Source organism: Macaca thibetana, chromosome 12 (genome assembly GCF_024542745.1).
Source record: "Macaca thibetana thibetana isolate TM-01 chromosome 12, ASM2454274v1, whole genome shotgun sequence".
Classification (NCBI taxonomy): Eukaryota; Metazoa; Chordata; class Mammalia; order Primates; family Cercopithecidae; genus Macaca; species Macaca thibetana.
Genome location: NC_065589.1, coordinates 23045010 through 23068571, shown reverse-complemented (window position 1 = coordinate 23068571; position 23562 = coordinate 23045010). Strand labels below are relative to the sequence as shown.

At 48.0% G+C, this 23562-nt stretch overlaps 2 protein-coding genes across 2 annotated transcripts in view; one reads left to right on the top strand and one right to left on the bottom strand.

The window, feature by feature from the left end:
- Nucleotides 1-23562, bottom strand: part of CHPF (chondroitin polymerizing factor) — a 424210-nt gene that overhangs the window by 33560 nt on the left and 367088 nt on the right. The window lies entirely within an intron of this gene.
- On the top strand, nt 67-3933 carry INHA (inhibin subunit alpha). Its single transcript, XM_050752439.1, has 2 exons — nt 67-528; nt 2908-3933. Exons 1-2 carry the CDS (start codon nt 261-263, stop codon nt 3738-3740), a joined length of 1101 nt encoding a protein of 366 aa, XP_050608396.1. The 5' UTR covers nt 67-260; the 3' UTR covers nt 3741-3933.

Here is a 23562-nt window from a genome sequence, read left to right as displayed (position 1 = left end):
CCCTCCCCAACATCCCTGGCGGGAGTGGGAGATAAGGCTCATGGCCACAGACATCTGCGTCAGAGATAGGAGGTCTCAATGCCACGGGCAGGGGCAACTCGGACTGTGGGGCGTGGAAAGGACTGGAGAAGACTGGGTGAGAAGGGTAGAAGAGGGTGGGTGTGGGATGGGGAGGGGAGAGTGGAGCTGCCCTGGGCAGACCCTGGCAGAAAGGGCACGGGGGAGGGTGTGGGTTCCCCGCTAGCAGGGCCAGGTGAGCTATGGTGCTGCCCCTACTGCTTTTCTTGCTGCTGGCCCCACAGGGTGGTCACAGCTGCCAAGGGCCGGAGCTGGCCCGGGAGCTTGTTCTGGCCAAGGTGAGGGCCCTGTTCCTGGATGCCTTGGGGTCCCCCGTGGTGACCAGGGAAGGTGGGGACCCTGGAGTCAGGCGGCTGCTCCGAAGACATGCCCTGGGGGGCTTCACACGCAGGGGCTCTGAGCCCACGGAGGAGGAGGATGTCTCCCAGGCCATCCTTTTCCCAGCCACAGGTAACGAGGTGGGGGAACTGGCAGGGTGACTTTGAGAAGCAGCAAGGCACAGCATGGGTTTGCGGGCCAGGTGGACCTGGGTTTGAATCCCAGCCCTACCACTCAGTGGCTTTGCAACAATAGGCCAGTTATTAAACCTCCTTATGCCTCTTGTCTCCCAATCTGTAAAATGCGTGATAACGCCAACCTCTCAGGATTAAGTGAGAGGCTGTACCTAGAGTGCATGGCAGGTGGGAGGCATTTGGGAGGTATGCGCTGGGAGACCAGGGGTCTCTAGAGATGGAGATGTCTGGGCTTGGGCCCCTTCCTGCCACCTTTCCTCCTATCTCTGCCTCTGCTCGCTGCTCCAGACCCTGTTTCTTTACTCCCAGGTAGCTGAGACTGAGAAGCTATCAGAGATACAGGCAAAAGATTAGTTGGGAAACTTTTCTGGAAAACTAGTCTATCTTCTCTTGAGTTCCTGTCTCGACATATGTGCGTCCCCTTGTTCCACTGACTGGATGGATAAGCCCTCCTCCGGGTGGGCTTTCTTGTCATCTGGTCCACCTTTCTCTTAGAGAGGACCCCTGCCTCCCTCACTTTGGTCCGTTAGCAGCACAGTGGGGAGAAGGATGGCTTTGGGATCAGGCAAAATTCCAGTCTGGCCACTTAGTCGTTGAACGTCATTTCACCTCTCTAAGCCTCAATTTCCGTACCTGCAAAATGGACCAATTGTGACTAGATAATGAAAGAGGCCATGTAACAGTATAGTTCCACTTGCCAGTCCATCAGTGGGTGCTGCTCCAGGATGATTAATATAGTCTATGAGTGTGTCAGTGTGAGGATGCCAACTACACATTTTTTTTTTTTTTTTTTGAGACAGAGTCTTGCTCTGTCGCCCAGGCTGGAGCGCAGTGGCCGGATCTCGGCTCACTGCAAGCTCCGCCTCCCGGGTTTACGCCATTCTCCTGCCTCAGCCTCCCGAGTAGCTGGGACTACAGGCGCCCGCCACCTCGCCCGGCTAGTTTTTTTTTTGTATTTTTTTAGTAGAGACGGGGTTTCACTGTGTTAGCCAGGATGGTCTCGATCTCCTGACCTCGTGATCCGCCTGTCTCGGCCTCCCAAAGTGCTGGGATTACAGGCTTGAGCCACCGCGCCCGGCCGCCAACTACACATTCTTGAAAGGACTCCCCTCTGTTCTGGGTTACAGCCCTCCTCCTCTTCCCCCTCCTCCTTGTTCTCCATTTTCTTCCTTCCCACTCGCCTTTCCCTCCTCCTTCTTTTTTTTTTTTTTTTGGTGTAAACTTGTCTTTTAAAAATGGAATTATTTTAAAGAATTTATTATATAATATTCCTGACATGCCAAAGATATAAAGAGTAATATGGGCCGGGCGCGGTGGCTCACACCTGTAATCCCAGCACTTTGGGACGCCAAGGCGGGAGGATCACAAGGTCAGGAGATCGAGACTATCCTGGCTAACATGGTGAAACCCCGTCTCTACTAAAAATACAAAAAATGAGCCAGGCATGGTGGCACCAGCTACTCGGGAGGCTGAGGCAGGAGAATTGCTTGAACCCGGGAGGCAGAGCGGGAGGCGGAGGTTGCAGTGAGCCGAGATAGCGCCACTGCACTCCAGCCTGGGCCACAGAGCTAGACTCCATCTCAAAAAAAATAAAAAAATAAAAAAAGTAATACGGCTGGGTGTGATAGCTCACACCTATAATCCCAGCACTTTGGAAAGCAAAGGCAGGCAGATTGCTTGAGCTCAGGAGTTTGAGATCAGCCTGGGCAACATAGTGAGATCCTGTCTCTACAAAAAACACAAAAGTTAGCTGGGTGTGGTGGCACATGCCTGTGGTCTCTTAGGAGGCTGAGGTGGGAGGATTGCTTGAGCCCAGGAGGTAGAGGCTGCAGTGAGCCGTGATCATGCCACTGCACTCCAGCCTGGGTGACAGAGTAAGACTCTCTCTCAAAAAAAAAGAAAAAAAAACAAAACAGTAACATAACAACCATCCATGTAGACACCACTCAGGATACTGTTTAACACCGTCTGGTGAGTAAGCATTGAAGTCTAATACCAATTCTTAGTGCTGGTGAAGTGGAGAGAGACAGGGCCTCTTACACACTGCTGATGGGCATGTTAATTGGTAAAACCACTTCAGAGAGAAGTTGGCAATGTCTTCTGTTTTTTAAAGTCCTTTCATGATGAAATTTAAAAATGGGGAGCCTACAGAAGCTCTCCCCAAACTCAGGAGAGTCCCCACATCCTGGAGGGCATGGAGCAGAGTGCAGCCTATCATTGGCTCATGACTGGCGGCCACATCCCTTCTGCTGAAGAGGAGGGGTACCAGGCCCTGCCAGTCAGGGCTGCCCTCTCCCTTTTCTTCTGTCTCCTGCAGGTGCCAGCTGTGAGGACAAGCCAACTGCCGGAGGGCTGGCCCAGGAGGCTGAGGAGGGCCTCTTTACATACATGTTCCGGCCATCCCAGCACACACGCAGCCGCCAAGTGACTTCAGCCCACCTGTGGTTCCACACTGGGCTGGACAGGCAGGGCACAGCAGCCTCCAATAGCTCTGAGCCCCTGCTAGGCCTGCTGGCACTGTCACCGGCAGGACCTGTGGCTGTGCCCATGTCTTTGGGCCATGCCCCCCCTCGCTGGGCCGTGCTGCACCTGGCCACCTCCGCTCTCTCACTGCTGACCCACCCCGTCCTGGTGCTGCTGCTGCACTGTCCCCTCTGTACCTGCTCAGCCCAGCCTGAGGCCACGCCCTTCCTGGTGGCCCACACTCGGACCAGACCACCCAGTGGAGGGGAGAGAGCCCGACGCTCAACTCCCCCGATGTCCTGGCCTTGGTCTCCCTCTGCTCTGCGCCTGCTGCAGAGGCCTCCGGAGGAACCAGCTGCCCACGCCAACTGCCACAGAGTAGCACTGAACATCTCCTTCCAGGAGCTGGGCTGGGAACGGTGGATCGTGTACCCTCCCAGTTTTATCTTCCACTACTGCCATGGTGGTTGTGGGCTGCACATCCCACCAAACCTGCCCCTTCCAGTCCCTGGGGCTCCCCCTACCCCAGCCCAGCCCCCTTCCTTGCTGCCAGGGGCCCAGCCCTGCTGTGCTGCTCTCCCAGGGACCATGAGGCCCCTACATGTCCGCACCACCTCGGATGGAGGATACTCTTTCAAGTATGAGACAGTACCCAACCTTCTCACGCAACACTGTGCTTGTATCTAAGGGGTCTAAGGGGGGTGGGTCTTCCTTCTTAATCCCATGGCTGGTGGCTAAGCCCCCACCATCATCAGCTGGGAGGAAAGGCAGAGTTGGGAAATAGATGGCTTCCACTCCTCCCTCCTTTCACTTCTCTGCCTATGGGTTACCCTCCCCATCCCACTTCTGTCTCAATAAAGAACACAGTGCATACAACTTGGCATACGTTCTCCAGCTTCTCCGACATGGAGTTGGGCCCCCAGGAGCATGGGACTGTGAGATCCCAGGTCACTCAGCCACACTTGACCCTGGAGACATGAAGTTCAAGAGCTATAACTGGATGTGTATCGGTCAGGAATCTACGATGCTTGGGGATGGCACAATAGTGCTCCAAGCTCCTTGGAGAGCCACCCTGGAGACAGAGCTGGACTCGTGCAAGCTGAACCAGACATGTCAATCAGGGTGCCTTCCCTGCACACCTAAGGGAGACTGCTGCACTCACGTGCCCACATCCAAGGCAGCCATAAGTCCCATAAGTCCCCTCCCCTGCCATTCTTTGCCCCAGCTGATGGGCACTTAGCCCAAGGTCAGGTGATTTGTAGCCTGGTCAGAGATTGTGACCTTTGGAGCCACACTGAGACAATTGTCCAGAGTTGGCCAGATCTTGGAGTCACTTGGGAAGCTCGGGTGGGATGTAAGGGAGAGATATATGTGTTGGCAGCATCAGAAAGAAATTAACAAGGGCAAAGAGGTGGTGTTGTGTTAAGGTCAGATCACCTGACCAAAAGACCTGAGGATTTCGGTTTGCCAAGGGCCCTTCTTTGAATCCGCCACTGACTCTTGCTGCAGACTTCGTGAGGCCTCCTGCACTAGGATTCCAGTTCATGAACTCTTTGGCTCCCTTGACGTCCTCTGTACATCTTTATATAATCCCTTAACTCAGCCCTTAGCATCAGAAGAGTGGAAAGACTGAGACTATTGCCAGAAAATAGAAAAGCTTTTTTTGTGAATTTGCGCGTGCAGGGCACGGTGCAAAACAGTACTTTTCTTTTTTCATTGCGTTTCCTATCAGTCCATTCTGTCTCCGGATTTGGGCATTGGGAAACCTCTCTCCTCTGGCCTTCCTCCCTGCTTTTTTCACTGTCCTCGTTATCCCCTGGGTCTTGTTATCCTTGTGCTCCACCCCAGGGTCCCTGCTCTGTCACTGGTTCCATCCAGTCTCCAACGTGTGTGTGTGTGTGCGCGCGTGCTTAGGGGGAGGGCTGGGATGTTCGGGTCCATCAGACTGGAACTTGAGAACACTTTCTGATATTGACTGCACAACTACAGTGTGTATTTATCCAACCAGAGTCTTTTACTGGTCAAAGACTCCCTTCTACCAGGCTGGCTTGATGGGGTGGAAGGGTAAGCGCCTGCTCCAGTGAGCGGTATGGTGGGAAAGAATCCCACCCCGTCACAGTTACACCAACACCCCTCCCCCACTGGAGCTAACCTGAATAAGCCACTGTTCCCTGTAGCACAGAAGCCTTCAGAGCCATGTACATGCTCCTGTACACGCCCCAGTCTCTGTTGACACTGAGTCCCCCAGGAGGCTGTTCTGGAGGGGGAAACCTGCCTGTTCGAAGTCCCCAGTCTCTCCCAGGACCTTCATGTTGACCCAGCATTGGAAGCTCTGTGCTCAGGGCTCTGTGCATCCCTATTCAGGCAGTGGGCTGGGGAGACAGCGGCTTGGGCTCTGCCAGTGGTGGGAAGGGGAGGTTTTTCCCAAGCCTGTCTATGTTCTACGTGCTGCCTGCCTGGCTTCTCTGGCTAGATCCTCCCTGTGCAAACAGTAAGGTCTTTCACTGGGATCTTCAATTTTCCTGCTAGGTTTCAGCTCTTCATTCTTCCTGCTGGGGCCCCCTAGAACCCTGTGTTATTCAGATGCTCCCTGTCCTGGGGATGAGGATGGGTGCTGAGGGCTGGGGGCAGATTACTGAGGGGCACAGGATTCTCCACGAGGCCAGTTAGCAGACTGGTATTGCAAGTGAAAAGCGTGCACATGTCTGAGACAAAATGAGAAAAGTGAGTATGAGTGAGTCTTTCACAAAGCCAAATATATCCATTTTATAAGGGCTATCTTTCATTGCTACCTATTACCTTTTCTGCTTGTGGGTGTGTGACAGTGTTGGCTCTTCCACGATGTTATGAAGAGGGTAGAAGGCAGTGGTTTTGTTTGTTTGCGTTTTTACCCAACAAAATTTAAACTTGGCAATTCTAGTTTGGAATTTAAGATTTTTCTTTGGAATTCTGTTGCTCTGTGAAATCTGTGAGATCCCAACGTCTGACAGGCAGTGTTTGGAGCCACCCCTTCTAAGGTCTCTAAGACCTAGATTCTGCCAATGTAGTGAATTAGGAAGGATGTTCACAGTTCCCTAAGAGGGGCTCAACAGTGGCTACAGACATCGTTTTGTCTTCTATCCTCATCATGACACCAACCCAAGAGCAGTGAATTTCAAAAATGCTCCCTGTTCCCAATGCTAATCATTAGGGACGTACTGTGAATACCCTTTGTTTGGAGTCAGTTTAAACAGAAAATCCAGCTCAGACTGGATTAGATAAAAAAGTGGGTTTAAGCCAGGCACGCTGGCTCACGCCTGTAATCCCAGCACTTTGGGAGGCTGAGGTGGGTGGATTACCTGAGGTCAGGGGTTCGAGACCAGCCTGGTCAACATGGTGAAACTCCATCTCTACAGAAAATATGAAAATTAGCCAGGCATGGTGGCACTTGCCTATAATCCCAGCACTTGGGAGGATGAGGCAGGAGAATCACTGGAACTCAGGAGGCGGAGTTTGCAGTGAGCAGAGATCGTGCCATTGCACTCCAGCCTGGGTGACAGAGTGAGACTTCATCTCAAAAAAAAAAAAAAAAAGTTTTAAAAACTCACCAGCACTGGCTCATTGGCTCATGATAAATCCACAGGCACAGCTGGGTAAGGTATGGCTCAATTCTGGGCTCAAAAGATGCTACTACGATCCATCTATAGACTACTTTCCCTGGATCAGCTCCGTCCCGGGTCCATGGCAACTCCAGGCAGCACAGGCTCCCATCATTATGCAACTTGGTCCAGGAGGAGGGAGTTCACTTACAAAAGTCCTGGGACAAAGCCAGGCACAGTGGCTCATGCTTGTAATCCCAGCACTTTGGGGGGCCAAGGCAGAAGAATTGTATGAGTCCAGGAATTTAAGACCAGCCTGGGCAACAAAGCAAGACCCTGTCTGTATTTAAAACAATGCAAAACAAAACAAAAGTCCCAGGACAGGTCTTGATGGCCTGATTAGACTTATTAACGTCATGTGCTACTCCAGGAAAGTTGGCCTGCGTTAATGCCTTAGCCTAGGTCACTTGTCCTACCTATAGAGCCTCCAGCCTAAAGCACAAGGGCTAAAAGTGAAAAAAGGTGATGTCCCCAAAGCAGGAGACAGTTACCACAGAAAGGTGGGGTAGAAGCTGAGGGGCAAGTACTATTTGTTGTTCCTCCTAATTATCTTTCAAATCAACCCCTTTGTCTCTCCTATTTTGCAATTCTTGATTGGGCAATTTAGCAGCCTCCTAAACCAGTCACTCCCTGCCCTCCATCCACCCTCGACATGGCTGACACAGGATTTTTCTGATGTGATCATGTTACTTAGGGTGGCTTAAAAAATTGTCTACACAAAGTTCAACCTCCTTCATGTGGTCGGAAAGCCCTTGACAACCAATCCTAACCCTTTCCTTTCAGCTGGATCTACCCAGTCCTCCTTTCCTCTCCCCACCCAACCACAACACCCAAACTCTGGTAACACAAATTCCACATACATAATGTTCTTCTCAAGTGCTCATGTCTTTAGCAACACCTCCTTTTGTGTTGTTTTGTTTTGTTTCAAGACAGGGTCTGGCTCTGTTACCCAGGCTGGAATGCAATGGCATGATCTTGGCTCACTGCAGCCCTGACCTCCTGGGACTCAAGCAATCTTCACACCTCGACTCTCGAAGCGCTGGGATTACAGGCGTGAGCAGCTGTGCCCTTACCTCAGTGCTTCCTTTAAGATCCAATTCTGATATCATCTTTTCTGAGACCCTCCCCTTCACTCCCAGGTGGCAAAGCTCTTCACCCATTCTTCACTACTTCCTGGTCACTTTGTTTTTTAATTTTTTTTTTTTTTTTTTTTTTTTTGAGACAAGAGTCTTCCTCTGTCACCCAGGCTGGAGTGCAGTGGCACAATCCCGGCTCACTGCAACCTCCGCCTCCCAGGTTCAAGCGATTTTCCTGCCTCAGCCTCTTGAGTAGCTGGGATTACAGGTGTGCACCATCACACCTGGCTAATTTTTATATTTTTAGTAGAGACGAGGTTTCACCATGTTGGTCCAGCTGTTCTCGAACTCCTGACCTTGTGATCCGCCCACCTCGGCCTCCCAAAGTGCTGGGATTACACACGTGAACCACTGCACCTGGCCTGTTTTTACATTTTTATTTAAAAAATTACTTGTTCTTGATTTCATAAGCCACAAAGAGATACGTTATCACAGTAGATATTCAAATATTAAAGATAAAACTGAAGTTCCCCTTGATCGTTATTCCCAATTCCAGTCCCCTCCACAGAGGCAGGTATCCTTCTAGACACATTTCCATGAGTTGATACACATATGCGTATCTGGTGTGTATCTTTTTTCCCCCCACAAATGGTGTCATGCCATGCCCGGCAATTATTTATATACGGAACACTTACATAGCACTAATTATGTGCCTTATGCATGTTAGAACTAAAAGCTCATGCAATCCTTGTAACAACCATTTGAGGTAGGCACTCATATTATACCTATTGCACAGTAGAGGAAACTGAGGCACAGAGAGATAAAATAACTTAGCCGGGTGCAGTGGCTCACTCCTATAATCCCAGCACTTCGGGAGGCGGTGGGCAGATCATGAGGTCAGGAGATTGAGCCCATCCTGGCCAACATGGTGAAACCTTGTCTCTACTAAAAATACAAAAATTAGCTGGGCATGGTGGCACGTGCCTGTAATCCCAGCTACTCAGGAGGCTGAGGCAGGAGAATCGCTTGAACCAGGGGGTCAGAGGTTGCAGTGAGCCGAGATCACACAATTGCACTCCAGCCTGGGCAACAGGGCGAGACTCCATCTCAAAACAAACAAACAAACAAAAAACAAACAAACAAAAACCCAAACCTATCCAGAGTCACATCCCTAGTAAGTGATGGAGCCAGGATTTGGACTCCAGAAGTCTGGTATAAGAATCCATGTATCCACCACTATAATCATATTACCTCTCCTCCGCTCCTCAAGCATACTTCCTGAGGAGACAAAATTATTCCTGTTGGCCAGGTGCAGTGGCTCACACCTATAATCCCAGCATTTGGGGGAGGCTAAGGAGAGAGGTTTGCTTGAGCCCAGGAGCTCAAAACCAGTCTGGGCAACGTGGCAAGATCCTGTTTCTACAAAAAAAATTTTAAAAATTAGCCAGGCATGGTGGTGCATGCCTGTAGTCCCAGCTACTTGGGAGGCTGAGGTGGGATGATTGCTTAAGCCAAGGAGGTCAAGACTACAGTAAGCCTGATGGCACCACTGCACTCCAGCTTGATTACATTGTTGAGGTGGCAGCCATCCCGTATCATGGGTTCTAGTCTGGTGGTGACTATTATTGCACCTTTCAAAACATAGAGGTGTGGCTGGGCGCAGTGGCTCACGCCTGTAATCCCAACACTTTGGGAGGCCAAGGCAGGTGGATCATGAGGTCGGGAGATCGAGACCATCCTGGCTAACACGGTGAAAGTGTTATTCTACTAAAAATACAAAAAATTAGCCAGGCATGGTGGCACGCACCTGTAGTCTCAGCTACTTGGGAGGCTGAGGCAGGAGAATGGCTTGGACCCAGGAGGTGGCGACTGCAGTGAGCTGAGATCATGCCATTGCACTCCAGCCTGGCCGACAGAGTGAGACTCTGTCTCAAAAACAAACAAACAAACAAAAAACACAGAGGCACTTTGCCCAATACCTGCACTTGAACAGCTGTCATTTAGCCAAGTTCATCATGTATAGTGTAACCTAAAGTTGGGATGGAGTTTAGCTGTTTCCTAATTAGGTTTAAAAGATGCCTTCTTGTCTCTCCACAGGAGGGGAACGCGCTATGGCCTGTGTAGCTATGATACATGGGAAAAGAGGGACTATATTTATAATATTCAGTTTCTCAATCATAATAAAATCTCCATAAATTTTGGTTGGCCGGTTGAATATGCCAGGGCAATCTGGAAACGGAGGGAAGTGGCAATTCTCTATGTACCCAACAGTTGGTCTGATTATGTAGAGGCTAAAGCCTGTGCCCACTCAATAAATAAGTTACTCTGCGTGATTCCAACTTGTACTCAAAAGCAGAATGCCAATCCATATCCTTACATTACCCAGCCCTTTCTTTTCTTCTGAATGGGAGCCAGAGGTCACTGGTTGGCTCACAGGAATAAGTGGGATCAGTCTCTTGTGTTCTGTCAGCTTGTGGGACTTTATAAGAGACAGGTTTAATTCGAGATAAATGGTCCCAGCTGTTTATTCCCAGAAATTTCACTGCAGTTGGGGTACTGAGGAGAACTTGATAGGTCCCTTCCATTTTGGGAAAAGTTGATCTGTTGGGGATCCTTCCTTCCAAGTGTTTGTAGAACCCAGTCTCCCTGCTGGGTTGTAACCAGATTCTCTTCCTTAGTGGGGGAAGGGAGTCTTTGATTTCCATATTCAAGGAGTGTGTTTTGCACTTGTCCTAAGTTGATTACATAATTTTGTAGCTTGAAAGTATCTATGTCTATTAGGAGGTCTCTAGTTAAGAAAGGCCTTCTATACATTATTTCAACATGGCTGAGCTGCACCTTTCCCTTGGGGGCAGCTGGAACCCGTAACAAGGCTACGGGCAATAAAGATAGCCAGGTTTATGATGTTTTTTGGCATAGTTTAGGCAGAGTCCTTTTTAGAGTTTGATTGGCTCTTTCTGCTTTCTCTGGAGATTGTGGCCTCCATGCCAAGTGAAGGCAGTACTGAACTCCTAGGGCTGAAGATATGTTTTGGGTAATCGTTGCTGTGAAACACAGGTCATTATCCCTCTGCAAGCTCTTAGGCAGCCCAAATATAGGAATTATTTCCTTTAATAGGAATTTAGAAACCTCAATTGCCTTTTCGGACCCCATAGGAAAAGCCTCGATCCAACCAGTAAAGGTGTCAACAAATACTAATAAATATTTAAACCTTTTACATGGGGGCATCTGAGTATAATCTATTTGCCAGTCTTCACCAGGGTACATTCTCTTATGCTGAACAGGCCTTACTGAAGAAGGAGGTAAAGATTGGTTATTTGGGTTATTCCAGGCACATAGTTCACAGGCCTGAGTTATCTGCTTTATTGTTTTAAGTAAGCCTTTTCCAGGGTTATGGGACACCAGGCCTAAGTTGGATGTAAACTGGGGGAACATTTAATGTTTTGCCTGGAATCTTAGTGTCTCATAGTATAGGATTTACTTGGGAGGTTACTTCAATAGGTAAAGTAGATAAGTCCCCTATTGCTTTTCCTCCTTTATCACAGGAAAGGAGAAAGAGCAATCCCTCATCTGCCTGGTGGCTTCCAAAAGATACCACTGTGGCCGGGCATGGTGGCTCATGCCTGTAATACCAGCACTTTGGGAAGCCGAGGCGGGCGGATCACCTGAGGTCAGGAGTTCAAGACCAGCTTGGCCAACGTGGTAAAACCCTGTCTCTACTAAAAGTATAAAAATTAGCCAGGCATGGTGGTGCGAGCAGCCTGTAGTCCCCGCTACTTGGGAGGCTGAGGCAGGAGAATCGCTTGAACTTGGGAGGTGGAGGTTGCAGTAAGCTGAGATCACACCACTGTACTCCAGCCTGGGTGACAGAGTGAGACTCTGTCTCAAACAAACAAACAAACCAACAAACAAAAACCAAAAGATACCACTGTTTGCAGCTGAGTCAACAAATCCCTTCCCAACAAGGGGGTAGGGCATGAAAAGAAAAGTATATAAAAAAACCAAAGTCCCTGAAGAGCAGCTTAAAGGATAGGTAAAATGGTGTCTATGAGCTTGTCCATCTATCCCCCTGACCATACAGTTTTGGGGTGACAGAGGCCCATTATAACGGGTCAAAACAGAGTAAGCAGTCCCCATATCCAAAAGGAAGTTAATATTCTTACCTGCCACGTCAAGCATTACCCAAGGCTCCTCTGGAGAGATATGTAGTTGTCCGACAGGGGCTCTGGCAGAAAGTCTCCGGCCCCGTCACTCTTGAGCTGGTCTGGCTGTTTCAGCCATCATTGTTTCAGGTGCCGATGGCTCCCGTCAAAGCGCTGGGCAGTCCTTCCGATGGCCAGTTTTCTTACAGTGTGCACACTGATGTACACCCAAGGCACGGTGACTCGGACACCAGCTTTGGGATTCCCACCTTTTAGCTTCCCTTGTTCAGGCCAAGAGCCAGGAGGGCAACCCCATGTGGAAGGTGAGCTTAAGGCTACAGCCAAGAGCTGCACCTTGTGGGAGGTACTTCCTACTCCTTCTGCTTCCTCTGCTTTGTCCCTGTTATTAAAAACCAAAAAATGCCACATCCAAAAACTGTTCCATAGGAGTCTGGGGACCCATAGCTGCTTTTTGTAGTTTCCTACACATATCAGGGGCAGACTGGTTTATAAAATGTACTCCCAAAAGGGTTTATCCTTCCTTTGAGGCAGGATCAGTGTTAGTATATTTTCTAATTCTCTCAACTAAACGCCCTTGAAACAAAGCTGGATTCTCATCTTTACCCTGAGAAACTTCCTTAACCTTTTCTTATTTATTTTATTTTATTCATTATTTATTTATTTTTAATTTTACTTTCAGTTCTGGGATACATGTGCAGAATGTGCAGGTTTGTTACATATGTATACATGTGCCATGGTGGTTTGCTGCACCCATCAACCCGTCATCCAGGTTTTAAGCCCCACATGCATTAGGTATTTGTCCTCTCCCTCCCCACACCACCCCCAACAGGCCCTGGTGTCCTTTTCATAGTTAACAAGCCTTTTTATACATTTCTTCATCCCTTCCAACAAACAAGTGACCATATGATCTCTCCTCCCCTGCTCCTTTGATAGTTCCATTCTGGATCTGTTTTTTTTTTTTTTTTTTTTTTTTTTGAGACAGAATCTCACTGTCACCCAGGCTGGAGTGCAATGGCATAATCTCAGCCCACTACAACCTCCACCTCCTGGGTTCAAGCAATTCTCCTGCCTCAGCCTCCTAAGTAGCTGGGATTACGGGTGGCCACCACCACACCTGGCTAATTTTTTTGTATTTTTAGTAGAGGCAGGGTTTTGCCATGTTGGCCATGCTGGTCTTGAACTCCTGACCTCAGGTGATCCGCCCGCCTCAGCCTCCCCAAGTGCTGGGATTACAGGCGTGAGCCACTGTGCCCAGCTCCATTGTGGATCTTGATGTGGAACTGTTACACTTCCTGCCTGATATACATTATGGTTTGGGTTTGGAGCCAATACCTCATCTGCATGGGTCCTGGCTGTCCCGCAAATAGATTCTCTTCCACTGTGCAACACAGAGACAATGAAACATGCAGCTCCTGCTACATTAAACCATAGGTCAGACAGAGTTAGTTTCTCAAACTCATCTAGGAATTTTCCTGGATCTTCAGAGAAATGACCAAACTTCTCTTTACATAGAGCCAACTCAGTCATAGAAAAGGAGACATGTCCTCTCACACAGTGCCTTCTTCCCCATTTGCCACCTCTCTAAGGGGACAAAGATTTCCCTTCAGAGGTTGATAAGAGGCTCCACTATGAGTAGTACTCGAGGGGCCAAATTCCTTAGGGAGTGGTGGGTATAGAGTGGGACTAGGCAGGTCAGGAGGAGGTGACCAAGGGTTCTCCACAGAACTTTCAGGTGGACTAGAGGGAGAAAGGACGGACAAAATCTGAACCTTCAAAGCTGATAGAAGGAGGTTCTGCTCCACCCAAAAATGCCTGCTGAACTGGGGGTGGAGCTTGTGTCACAGGATCATCTAAGATGTCTAGTTCTTTTTCTTCCTTTCCTCTCATCAAACACGCATGCACCTCCTGCACGGTGTCATCCGGACTGAGCAGCAAAAATGCTTGAACATATGGTATTTCATTTCATTTTCCCTCCCGCTTGTAGAACAAATTGAGTTGAAGTACAGTTTTAAAGGCCATAGTTCCAGTAGGAGGCCATTTCTCTTGTTTTTCCAAATAATACCGAGGCCAAACAGTATTATATAGAAACAACAGTTTTCTCTTCTTAAGCCCATTTAGTTTAAACTGGTCCCAATGTTCAAGAATATATCCTAGTGGGGAGTACTTTGGGATGGATGCCGTGGTTCCCATGAAAGACGCAGGTGATGTTGAAAGAAAAGTTCCAAACCTGCAAGATTGTATTGCCACTGACTGAGTTCCACTGAAAAGGGTAAGAGAGGTTTTTAAGGCCAGCTGCATTAATGAGGGGATCCCTGCCAAAAATTGAATTCTCTTATTTACACTGTCTAAATAATATAAGTGAGCTGAGCCATGACTCTTAGATAAACCACAACGTGGACTCTGACAAAAGAAATGTTGAATAAGGCAAAGGAAAAAGAGAGGATTTCGATGGGAATAACCAGAGCAAACAGGCTCTGGGCAATAGTGGCAGTGTGGATTGGCCAAGCAAAGCTGGTTTGGCCAAATCCAAGAAAGGAAGGAAGTGTTTGTTTAGTGTGCAAAATGAAACAAACAGCAAGGAGAAAAGTCCCCTGATTTCCATCCTAGTGCTTCTAGATCACACCTAGTAGGCATAGCGGCATTAAAACATAACCGCATCTATCTAATCTTACTGCTCACAGCTGTTAAATACCCAATCTCAATCAGCAATTTTAGAGATGGGGCCTTCAATGCTTTCTTGTTCCCAGTGTTTCACAATTAAACGAATGGATATTGGGAGGCACGGAGGGGAAGAGTATGTTAAAATCCCTAAGACCAGTTAAATAAAGTCTCCTGAAAATGACAGTGAAACAGAAACAGCACCAATAAATTGATTAATGCAGTGAAGAACACAAGGCAGATTAATACAAAGAGCATGGCAGTTAACACCCTGTGGTGCCAAACCCATTCTTCACCAAGAGGGACATTACTGAGAGGGACCTCTCACCCCTTACATTTTAGAAGGGACTTTAACCTTCCTAAGTTGGGCCTCTAACCCAAAGTTGGTCAAGTGTTCTTCCCTTTTATTAAGAGGGCCTTCTAACCCATTCTGTCTTAGGAAAGATTCTAAGTCCCCTAAGTTGGGCCTCTAACTCAATCCCATCCTTTACCCAGGTATATGAACTCCACTTACCTAAAGTCAGTCAATTGGTGTGCACAGATGATTTTCCTTTGGACCAGGTGTCTCTTCAGTATTGTCACTTCCATGGTTTGCCAGAAAGATGTTACAGGAAAGGGGTCCTGATCCATACCTTTAAGAGAGCGTTCTTGGATCTCATGCAAGAAAGAATTCAGGGTGAGTCCATAGTGCAAACCAAAACAAGTTTATTAAGAAAATAAAGTGGTGGCTGGGCACAGTGGCTCACGCCTGTAATCCTAACACTTTGGGATGTTGAAGGGGGTGGATCACTTGAGGCTGGGAGTTCGAGACCAGACTGGACAACATGGTGAAACCCCATCTCTAATAAAAATACAAAAATTAGCTGGGTGTGTGCCTGCAATTTTAGCTACTTGGGAGGCTGAGGCAGGAGAATCACTTGAACCCAGGAGGTGGAGGTTGCAGTGAGTCGAGATCGTGCCACTGCACTCCAGCCTGGGCGACACTGTCTCAAAAAAAAGAACAAGACAGTACAGATCCTCCATAGACAGAGTAGGGCATTCCCGAAAGTAAGAGAAGGAACGTGTCCACCCTAGGTACACCACTTGTTTATATACAGGATAAAAAAGATCATGGGGAGATGTGCTCTGCTACAAGGGTTTGTGATAAAGGATTAATTTTCTTAATACATTTTGCAAGAATCGATATTATTGTTTTTAAAGCAAAATTAGAAGTGCTTCTGTTCTCAAAATATCAGGATAAGGCCAGGTGCAATGGCTCACGCCTGTAATCCCAGCACTTTGGGAGGCCAAGGCGGGCAGATCACGAGGTCAGGAGATCAGGACCATCCTGGTTAACGTGCTGAAACCCCGTCTCTACTGAAAATACAAAAATTAGCCGGGCGTGGTGGTAGGTGCCTGTAGTCCCAGCTACTTGGGAGGCTGAGACAGGAGGATGGCGTGAACCTGGGAGGCAGAGCTTGCAGTGAACCAAGATTGTGCCACTGCACTCCAGCCTGGGCAACAGAGCAAGACTCTGTCTCAAAAAAAAAAAAAAAAAAAAAAAAAAAAAATCAGGATATTGGGACACTCCCACATCTGGGTCTGTTTAGTAAAGATCTAGAGGCTAGGAGTACCTACCTTTCTGGGAATGCAACCCAGCAAGTCCCAGCCTCATTTTCTTCGCCCTCACCAAAGATGGGAGTCCCTTAGGTTCGAACACCATGACAGTTTCAGTTACTCGTGGTCAACTGTGGTCTGAAAATAGGTGAGCATAGCACAATTAGATATTTTGAGAGAGAGACCACATCCATATAACTTTTATTACAGCATATGGTTATAATTGTTCTATTTTACTATTAGTTATTGTTGTTAATCTTTTACTGTGTCTATTTTTATTTATTTATTTATTTACTTTTGAGACAATGTCTCACTCTGTCACCAGGCTGGAGTGTAGTGGCACGATCTTGGCTCACTGCAACCTCTGCCACCTGGGTTCAAGCACTTCTCTTGCCTCAGCCTCCTGAGTAGCTGGGATTACCGGCACATGCTACCACAGCCGGCTAATTTTGTATTTTTAGTAGAGACAGTTTTCTCCACGTTGGTCAGGCTGGTCTTCAATTCCTGACCTCAGGTGATCTGCCCGCCTAGGACTCCCAAAGTGCTGGGATTACAGGTATGAGCCACTGCACCAGGCCTACTGTGCCTAGTTTATAAAGTAAACTTTATCATAGTCTCTATGTGTGGGGCAAGCTTGTCCAATCCACGGCCTGTGGGCCACACGTGGCCCAGGGTGACTTTGAATGCAACCTCACACAAATTCATAAGATTTCTTAATACATTAGGAGGGCCAAGACAATTTTTCTTCTTCCAATGTGGCCCAGGGAAGCCAAAAGATTGGACACCCTGGTGTAGGGAAAACATGGTATATAGAAAGTTTGGTATTCTATCTGGTATATAACGCAGTATACTATACGCAGTTTCAGGCACCAACTGGCGGTGGAAGGGGTCTTAGAAAGTAACCCCCTGAGGGTAAGGTGGGACTACTATTTCTAGGCATTTGGGATGGGAGGGAGAGGCTCTGACATGTATTCAGCTTGCAGTCTTGGACTGGAACCATCTCCTACAGTGCTATCACTACCATAACTTGCCCCATGTTTGTAATAGGCAGGAAAATGGCTCCCCTCCCGAAGATGCCTATATCTGAATCTCCAGAGCCTGTGAATATGTTATGTTATGTGGCAATGGAGAATTACAGATGGAATTAGGGCTGCTAATCAGCTGACCTTAAAATCGTTTTCTTTTTTCTTTTTTTTTTCAGACAAGGTCTTACTCTGTCACCCAGGTTGGATGTAGTGGTGCAGTCATGGCCCACTTTAGCCTTGACCTCCCAGGCTCAAGCGATCCTTCCACCTCAGCCTCCCAAGTAGCTAGGACTGTAGGTGCATACCACCATGCCTGGCTAATTTTTGTAGTTTTTGTAGAGATGGGGTTTCCCCATGTTGCCCAGGCTGGTCTCGAACTCCTGGGCTCAAGTGATCCACCTGCCTTGGCCTCCGAAAGCGCTGAGACTACAGGTCTGAGCCACTGCACCTGGCCTGACCACAAAGTAGGGACATTATCCTGGATTATACAGGTGGGCCCAGTGTAATCACAAGGGTCTTTAAATGTTGAGCGGGGCAAGAGAGTTAGTGTCAGAGTGATGTGATGTGAGAAAGAGTCAGGCAGCCATTGCTGGCTTTGAAGATGGAGGGGGGTCACAGGCAAGGGAAGATGGCAGCCTCTTGAAGCTGGAAAAGACAAGAATGCAGGTTATCTGGCCAGGCATGGTGGCTCACACCTCTAATCTCAGCACTTTGAAAGCCTGAGGCGGGAAGATCACTTGAGGCCAGGAGTTCAACACCAGCATAGGCAGCATAGCAAGAAGCCATCTCTACAAAAGATCAAAAGATAAAAAATTAGCTGAGTGTGGTGGTGCAAATCTGTAGTTCTAGCTACTTGGGAGCTTGTTTGGAAGTTCTAGCAGGGGAGCACAGTACTTGTATACCCTTGACCAAAGACCAGTCCTTCTCTATCGGGGATGGCCATCCTCTTCAACTGAGCACACAGCTTCAGAAGGGACGCACATGGAGAGGTGAGGGAGGAAGGAGACACCCGCCTAGCCAGCCAGATTAGCCCAATCAACCCTGGTAATCAATGGGGTGACAGAAGTCACAGTCATATCACCCTTACATCCAGTCCTAGCTGCCTGGGAGGCTGAGGCAGGAAGATCTCTTGAGACTGGGAGATTGGGGCTGCAGTAGGCCGTGATCACACTACTGCACTCCAGCCTAGCCAACAAAGCGAGACCCTGTCTTTTGCAGTGAGCTGAGATCCGGCCACTGCACTCCAGCCTGGGCGGCAGAGCCAGACTCTGTCTCAAAAAAAAAAAAAAAAAAAATACAGGTTCTCCCCTGGTGAGAAAGGAACACAGCCCTGCTGACACCTTAATTTTAACCCAGTGTGACCCATTTTGGACTTTTGACCTTCAGAACTGTAAAGATAATAAATTTTGTTGTCGCTCTTGTTACCCAGGCTGCAGTGTAATGGCGTGATCTCGGCTCACTGCAACTTCTACCTCCGGGGTTCAAGTGATTCATTCTCCTGCTCAGCCTCCTGAGTAGCTGGGATTATAGGCGTGCACTAGCATGCCCGGTTAATTTTGTATTTTTAGTAGAGACGGGCTTTCATCATGTTGGCCAAGCTGGTCTTGAACTCCTGACCTCAGGTGATCTGCCCTCCTCGGCCTCCCAAAGTGCTGGGATTACAGACATAAGCCACCACACCTGGCGTATTCACCCAGAATCTAACATAGGATCTGGCACAGAGTCAGGGCTCAGTAAATATCTGTTGAATGAACAAAAGAACGAAAGACAGCTCCAGCTTTGTGGTTCTCCAGAGGTTTTAAGAGTAAAAAGCAGCCTCTATGCTCACCTCAGTCCTGGAGACCCTAAGCCATGTGATCTCAGTTTTCTTGTTTCCTTTTCCCCATCAGCCCATGCTTAACACTGCAAGGCTGACTGCTATTCTTTTGTTTGTTTGTTTGTTTATTGTTTGTTTGTTTTCAGACGGAGTCTCGCTCTGTCGCCAGGCTGGAGTGCACCATCTCAGCTCACTGCAACCTCTGCCTCCCAGGTTCAAGCGATTCTCCTGCCTCAGCCTTCCAAGTAGCTGGGACTACAGGTGTGCACCATATACTTTTAGTAGAGACAGGGTTTCACCATGTTGGCCAGGCTGGTCTCAATCTCTTGACCTCGTGATCCACCTGCCTCGGCCTCCCAAAGTGCTGGGATTACAGGTGTGAGCCACCGTGCCTGGCTGACTGCTATTCTATGTGCAGTTTCCTCCTTGCTGTGGATCATTTCCTTCCTCTCTCTGGTCATGTGTGTAGGGAGCACTGAGATGGAAGACACTTGTCACATACTATATGTGATTTTACCAACCAGCCTTCTGTGGGTTATGCCTGAAACAGCAGGTTGCATTTTCCTTCCTGTCTTGGATTCTGTCTGCTTTCCTCTCTTCTCCATAACCAACTCTATCCATATTTTGTATCAAGTTTCTGTCCTTTGAAGACCATTTTTTCTTTTTTTACTTATTTACAATATTCTTGGGGTCTTCATCTCTCCTTTTCTTGTGTCCTGAATGAAGCACATAGTTCTGGTCTTTCTTATAGCCCTTCTTAACCCTCTTCTCAAATGGTTCCATGGCTTTCCAGGATAGACAGTGAAAAGAATCAAAGGTACTCTCAGATAACGTCGGGTTTACTGCAGAGCTCCTCATGGAAGCCCTCAGTTTATTTTGTGCAGAATGGTCAAGTCCTCTCAGGAGGGGAGAGCAGAGCAGATGCTGGGTCACTGGAATATTGTTATTCTGTTGCTTTCTTTTCAGTCAGTCATTCTCAGGCCCCAGCTTCTCTGATTTCTCAGTGAGCTTAGTTTCTGCCTCTCAAGCTTTCCCTCTGTGTGCCTCAAATTAAATCTCTTCCAGAACCAGGCTCTGATGAGCTTGCCTGGTCACGGTCTAACTCAGAGTTCTCATGCTAGACCTCCTCCAGTGTGGCTGATGTGTCCTATATGTTTTTGACTTCGGTAACTGAGTTAATTCCTGGGCCAGTCTTTTGTGGCCAAGTCTAGTAGCAGAGCCAACGTTACTTATAGAAAGAACTACCTCCGGCCACTCAATCCTGGGGCTGTGGCTACTACGCATACGGATTCCTCTCTGGTACAAACTCTTTTTACCAAAACTATATTTGGAGGTAATATTCATACCTTTTCATTCTCTTCCATCCTTCCCCCTTTCCTACTCCACAAAGATAGCAAGTTTTTTCACCCTGTTGCCCAGGCTGGGGTGCAGTGATGTGATCACAACTCACTGCAACCTTGAACTCCTGGGCTCAAGCAATCCTCTCACCTCAGCCTCCTGAGTAGCTGGGACTACAGACACATACCACCATGCCCAGCTAAAGATACCAAGATGATGAAACAAATGAAACAAATAGATCATTCAGTTTCACCCCCATTACCCCCAATCCAAGTGTAACATTTTCATTTTGGTGGAATCTGTAGGTCTCAGTTATCTGATCTGTTGGAGGTTGCAGCATCAGAGCGGGGAAGTCTAGACCCAGGAAAATGGCTCATATCCTAAAGGTGAACTATGACATCTGTTCCCCTGTAGGCAAGGCTCCTGGGTCTTGCACGGTTCAAGATATCAGAAATAAGCAGGATCTGAGATGTGTATTATGTGGTTGGCTGTCATTCTTCATTCTTGTATGAAGATACTCTCTTCTCCCTTCTTTTTTTTTCTTTTTCTTTCTTTTATTTTTCTGAGATGGAGTCTCACTCTGTCTCCCAGGCTGGAGTGCAATGGTGCAATCTCAGCTCACTACAACCTCCGCCTCCTGGGTTCAAGCAATTCTCCTGCCTCAGCCTCCCAAACAGCTGGGACTACAGGTGCACACTACCACACCTGGCTAATTTTTGTGAGGCAGGGTTTTGCTATGTTGGCCAGGCTGGTCTTGAGCTCCTGACCTCAAGTGATCCACCCATCTTGGCCTCCCAAAGTGCTGGGACTAAAGTCATGATGAGAGATGAAGCCAGCTTCTGGGTCAGGTTGGGACTTGGAGAACTTTTCTGTCTAGCTAAAGGATTGTAAACACACCAATCAGCACTCTGTGTCTAGCTAAAGGTTTGTAAATGCACCAATTGGCACTCTGTAAAAACGGACCAATCAGCACTCTGTAAAATGGACCAATCAGCAGGACGTGGGCGGACTGAACAAGGGAATAAAAGCTGGCCACCCCAGTGGCAACCTGCTCATGTCCCCTTCCACTTTGTGGAAGTTTTGTTCTTTTTGCTCTTCACAATAAATATTGCTGCTGCTCACTCTTTGGGTCTGCACTACTTTTATGAGCTGTAACACTCACTGTGAAGGTCTGTGGCTTTACTTCTGAAGTCGGCGAGACCACAAACCCACTGCGAGGAACAAACAACTCCAGACGCAGAGCTGTAACACTCACTGCAAAGGTCTGTGGCTTTGCTTCTGAAGTCAGCAAGACCATGAACCCATCGGGAGGAACAAACAACTCTGGACGTGCCACCTTTAACACTATAACACTCACTGAGAAGGTCTGCGGCTTCACTCCTGAAGTCAGCAAGACCACGAACCCACCGGAAGGAAGAAACTCCGGACACATCTGAACATCTGAAGGAATAAACTCTGGACACACCATCTTTAAGAACTGTAACACCCACTGCGAGGGTCTGCGGCTCCATTCTTGAAGTCAGCGAGACCAAGAACCCACCAGAAGGAACCAATTCCGGACACAAGGAGCCATCACACCTGGCCTTCTACCTTCTTTTCATCCCTGAAACCTAAGCTAGTAACAAGCACACCTTTCCTTACCCTCTTTAATCATCAGCACTTTGTAGAGCCTACTCCAGGAAACTCAGGGGTGGCAGGGAAGCTACCAGCAGCAGCTCTCTCTCCACACAATAACATGGGGGTGGAGGCCCAGGCAGATAAGTAGTGCCTCTCTAGTACCAGAGTGCTAGGAGTTCTTCGTCATGTGCAGCTGGTGTTGGTGCTTGGAAGCACGAACTGGACGTTTCTGATTTTAGGTGGAGTACTAGTCCTGGGGACTAAAACTTAGAAGAGTGTTTGCAAGTTAACAGAGTGATATCATAGCATGCCTTTGAGAAATGCAAACTCATTGATGATATATGAAATTATACAATAGCAGCCGTATATGTTATGCTACTTTCCAGCAACATGAATTTTTGAAATGGCATTGCATACCCTTTTTTTTTTTTTTTTGAGATGGAGTCTTGCTTTGTCACCGAGGCTGGGGTGCGTGGTGTGATCTCGACTCACTGCAAGCTCTGCCTCCTGGGATCACACCATTCTCCTGCCTCAGCGTCCCGAATAGCTGGGACTACAGGCGCACACCACCATGGCCGGCTAATTTTTTGTATTTTTAGGAGAGAGGGTGTTTCATCGTGTTAGCCAGGATGGTCTCGATCTCCTGACCTCGTGATCCACCCGCCTCAGCCTCCCAAAGTGCTGGGATTACAGGCGGGAGCCACCATGCCCGGCTGCATACCTTTTTAATAAAGATAATTTTTTTTTTTTTTTGAGAAGGAGTTTTGCTTTTGTTGCCCAGGCTGGAGTGCAATGGCACCATCTCAGCTCACTGCAACCTCTGCCTCCCGGGTTCAAGTGATTCTCCTGCTTCAGCCTCCAGAGTAGCTGGGATTACAGGAGCCTGCCACCACGCCCAGCTAATTTTTGTACTTTTAGTAGAGACAGGGTTTTACCATGTTGGCCAGGCTGATCTCAAACTCCTAACCTCAAGTCACTCACTTCCTTGTCCTCCCAAAGTGCTGGGATTTCGGGCGTGAGCCACTGTGCCTGGCTGGGTCATTTTTGATGTCCTAAAGTTCTCTTGTTCTCTTCACATAGATCTGGCTTATTTCTCAAAATATTATAAGCATGTATGTGTATTTATATCTAGAATTTATTTTTTGACTGCTATGATGAATGGGAATTTTTTTCCCTTTTAGACTTTGTTTTGTAAACGTTTTGTCTTAGTTGAGGTTCTTATGGTAGCAATTTACAGAAATACATTCAGATTCTTAGGCCTAAAAAAAAAACAAAACAGAAAAAGCGGGGGAGAATTCTCTGGAAGGCAGCCAAGGCCTCCCCTACAGGCCAAGGGTAGAAAGGAGAGTGGGCCTCACAAGGGGGAGGGAAACAAGAACTATTAAGTCTCCTGTTGCTTTCCCTTAGCAGATCTATTTTTCTCTTCCTCTGTAGTTCAGCTTTCTCTGCTTCTGCCTTTGTCCCACTTCCAAGTTTCTGAGAAGCAAAGGGATACAGAGCAAATCTGGCTACAGGGGCTACCCATATAGGTGGAGCAATTCTCAGAAAATAACTATGGGTTGAAAAGGCACGGCTGAAACGG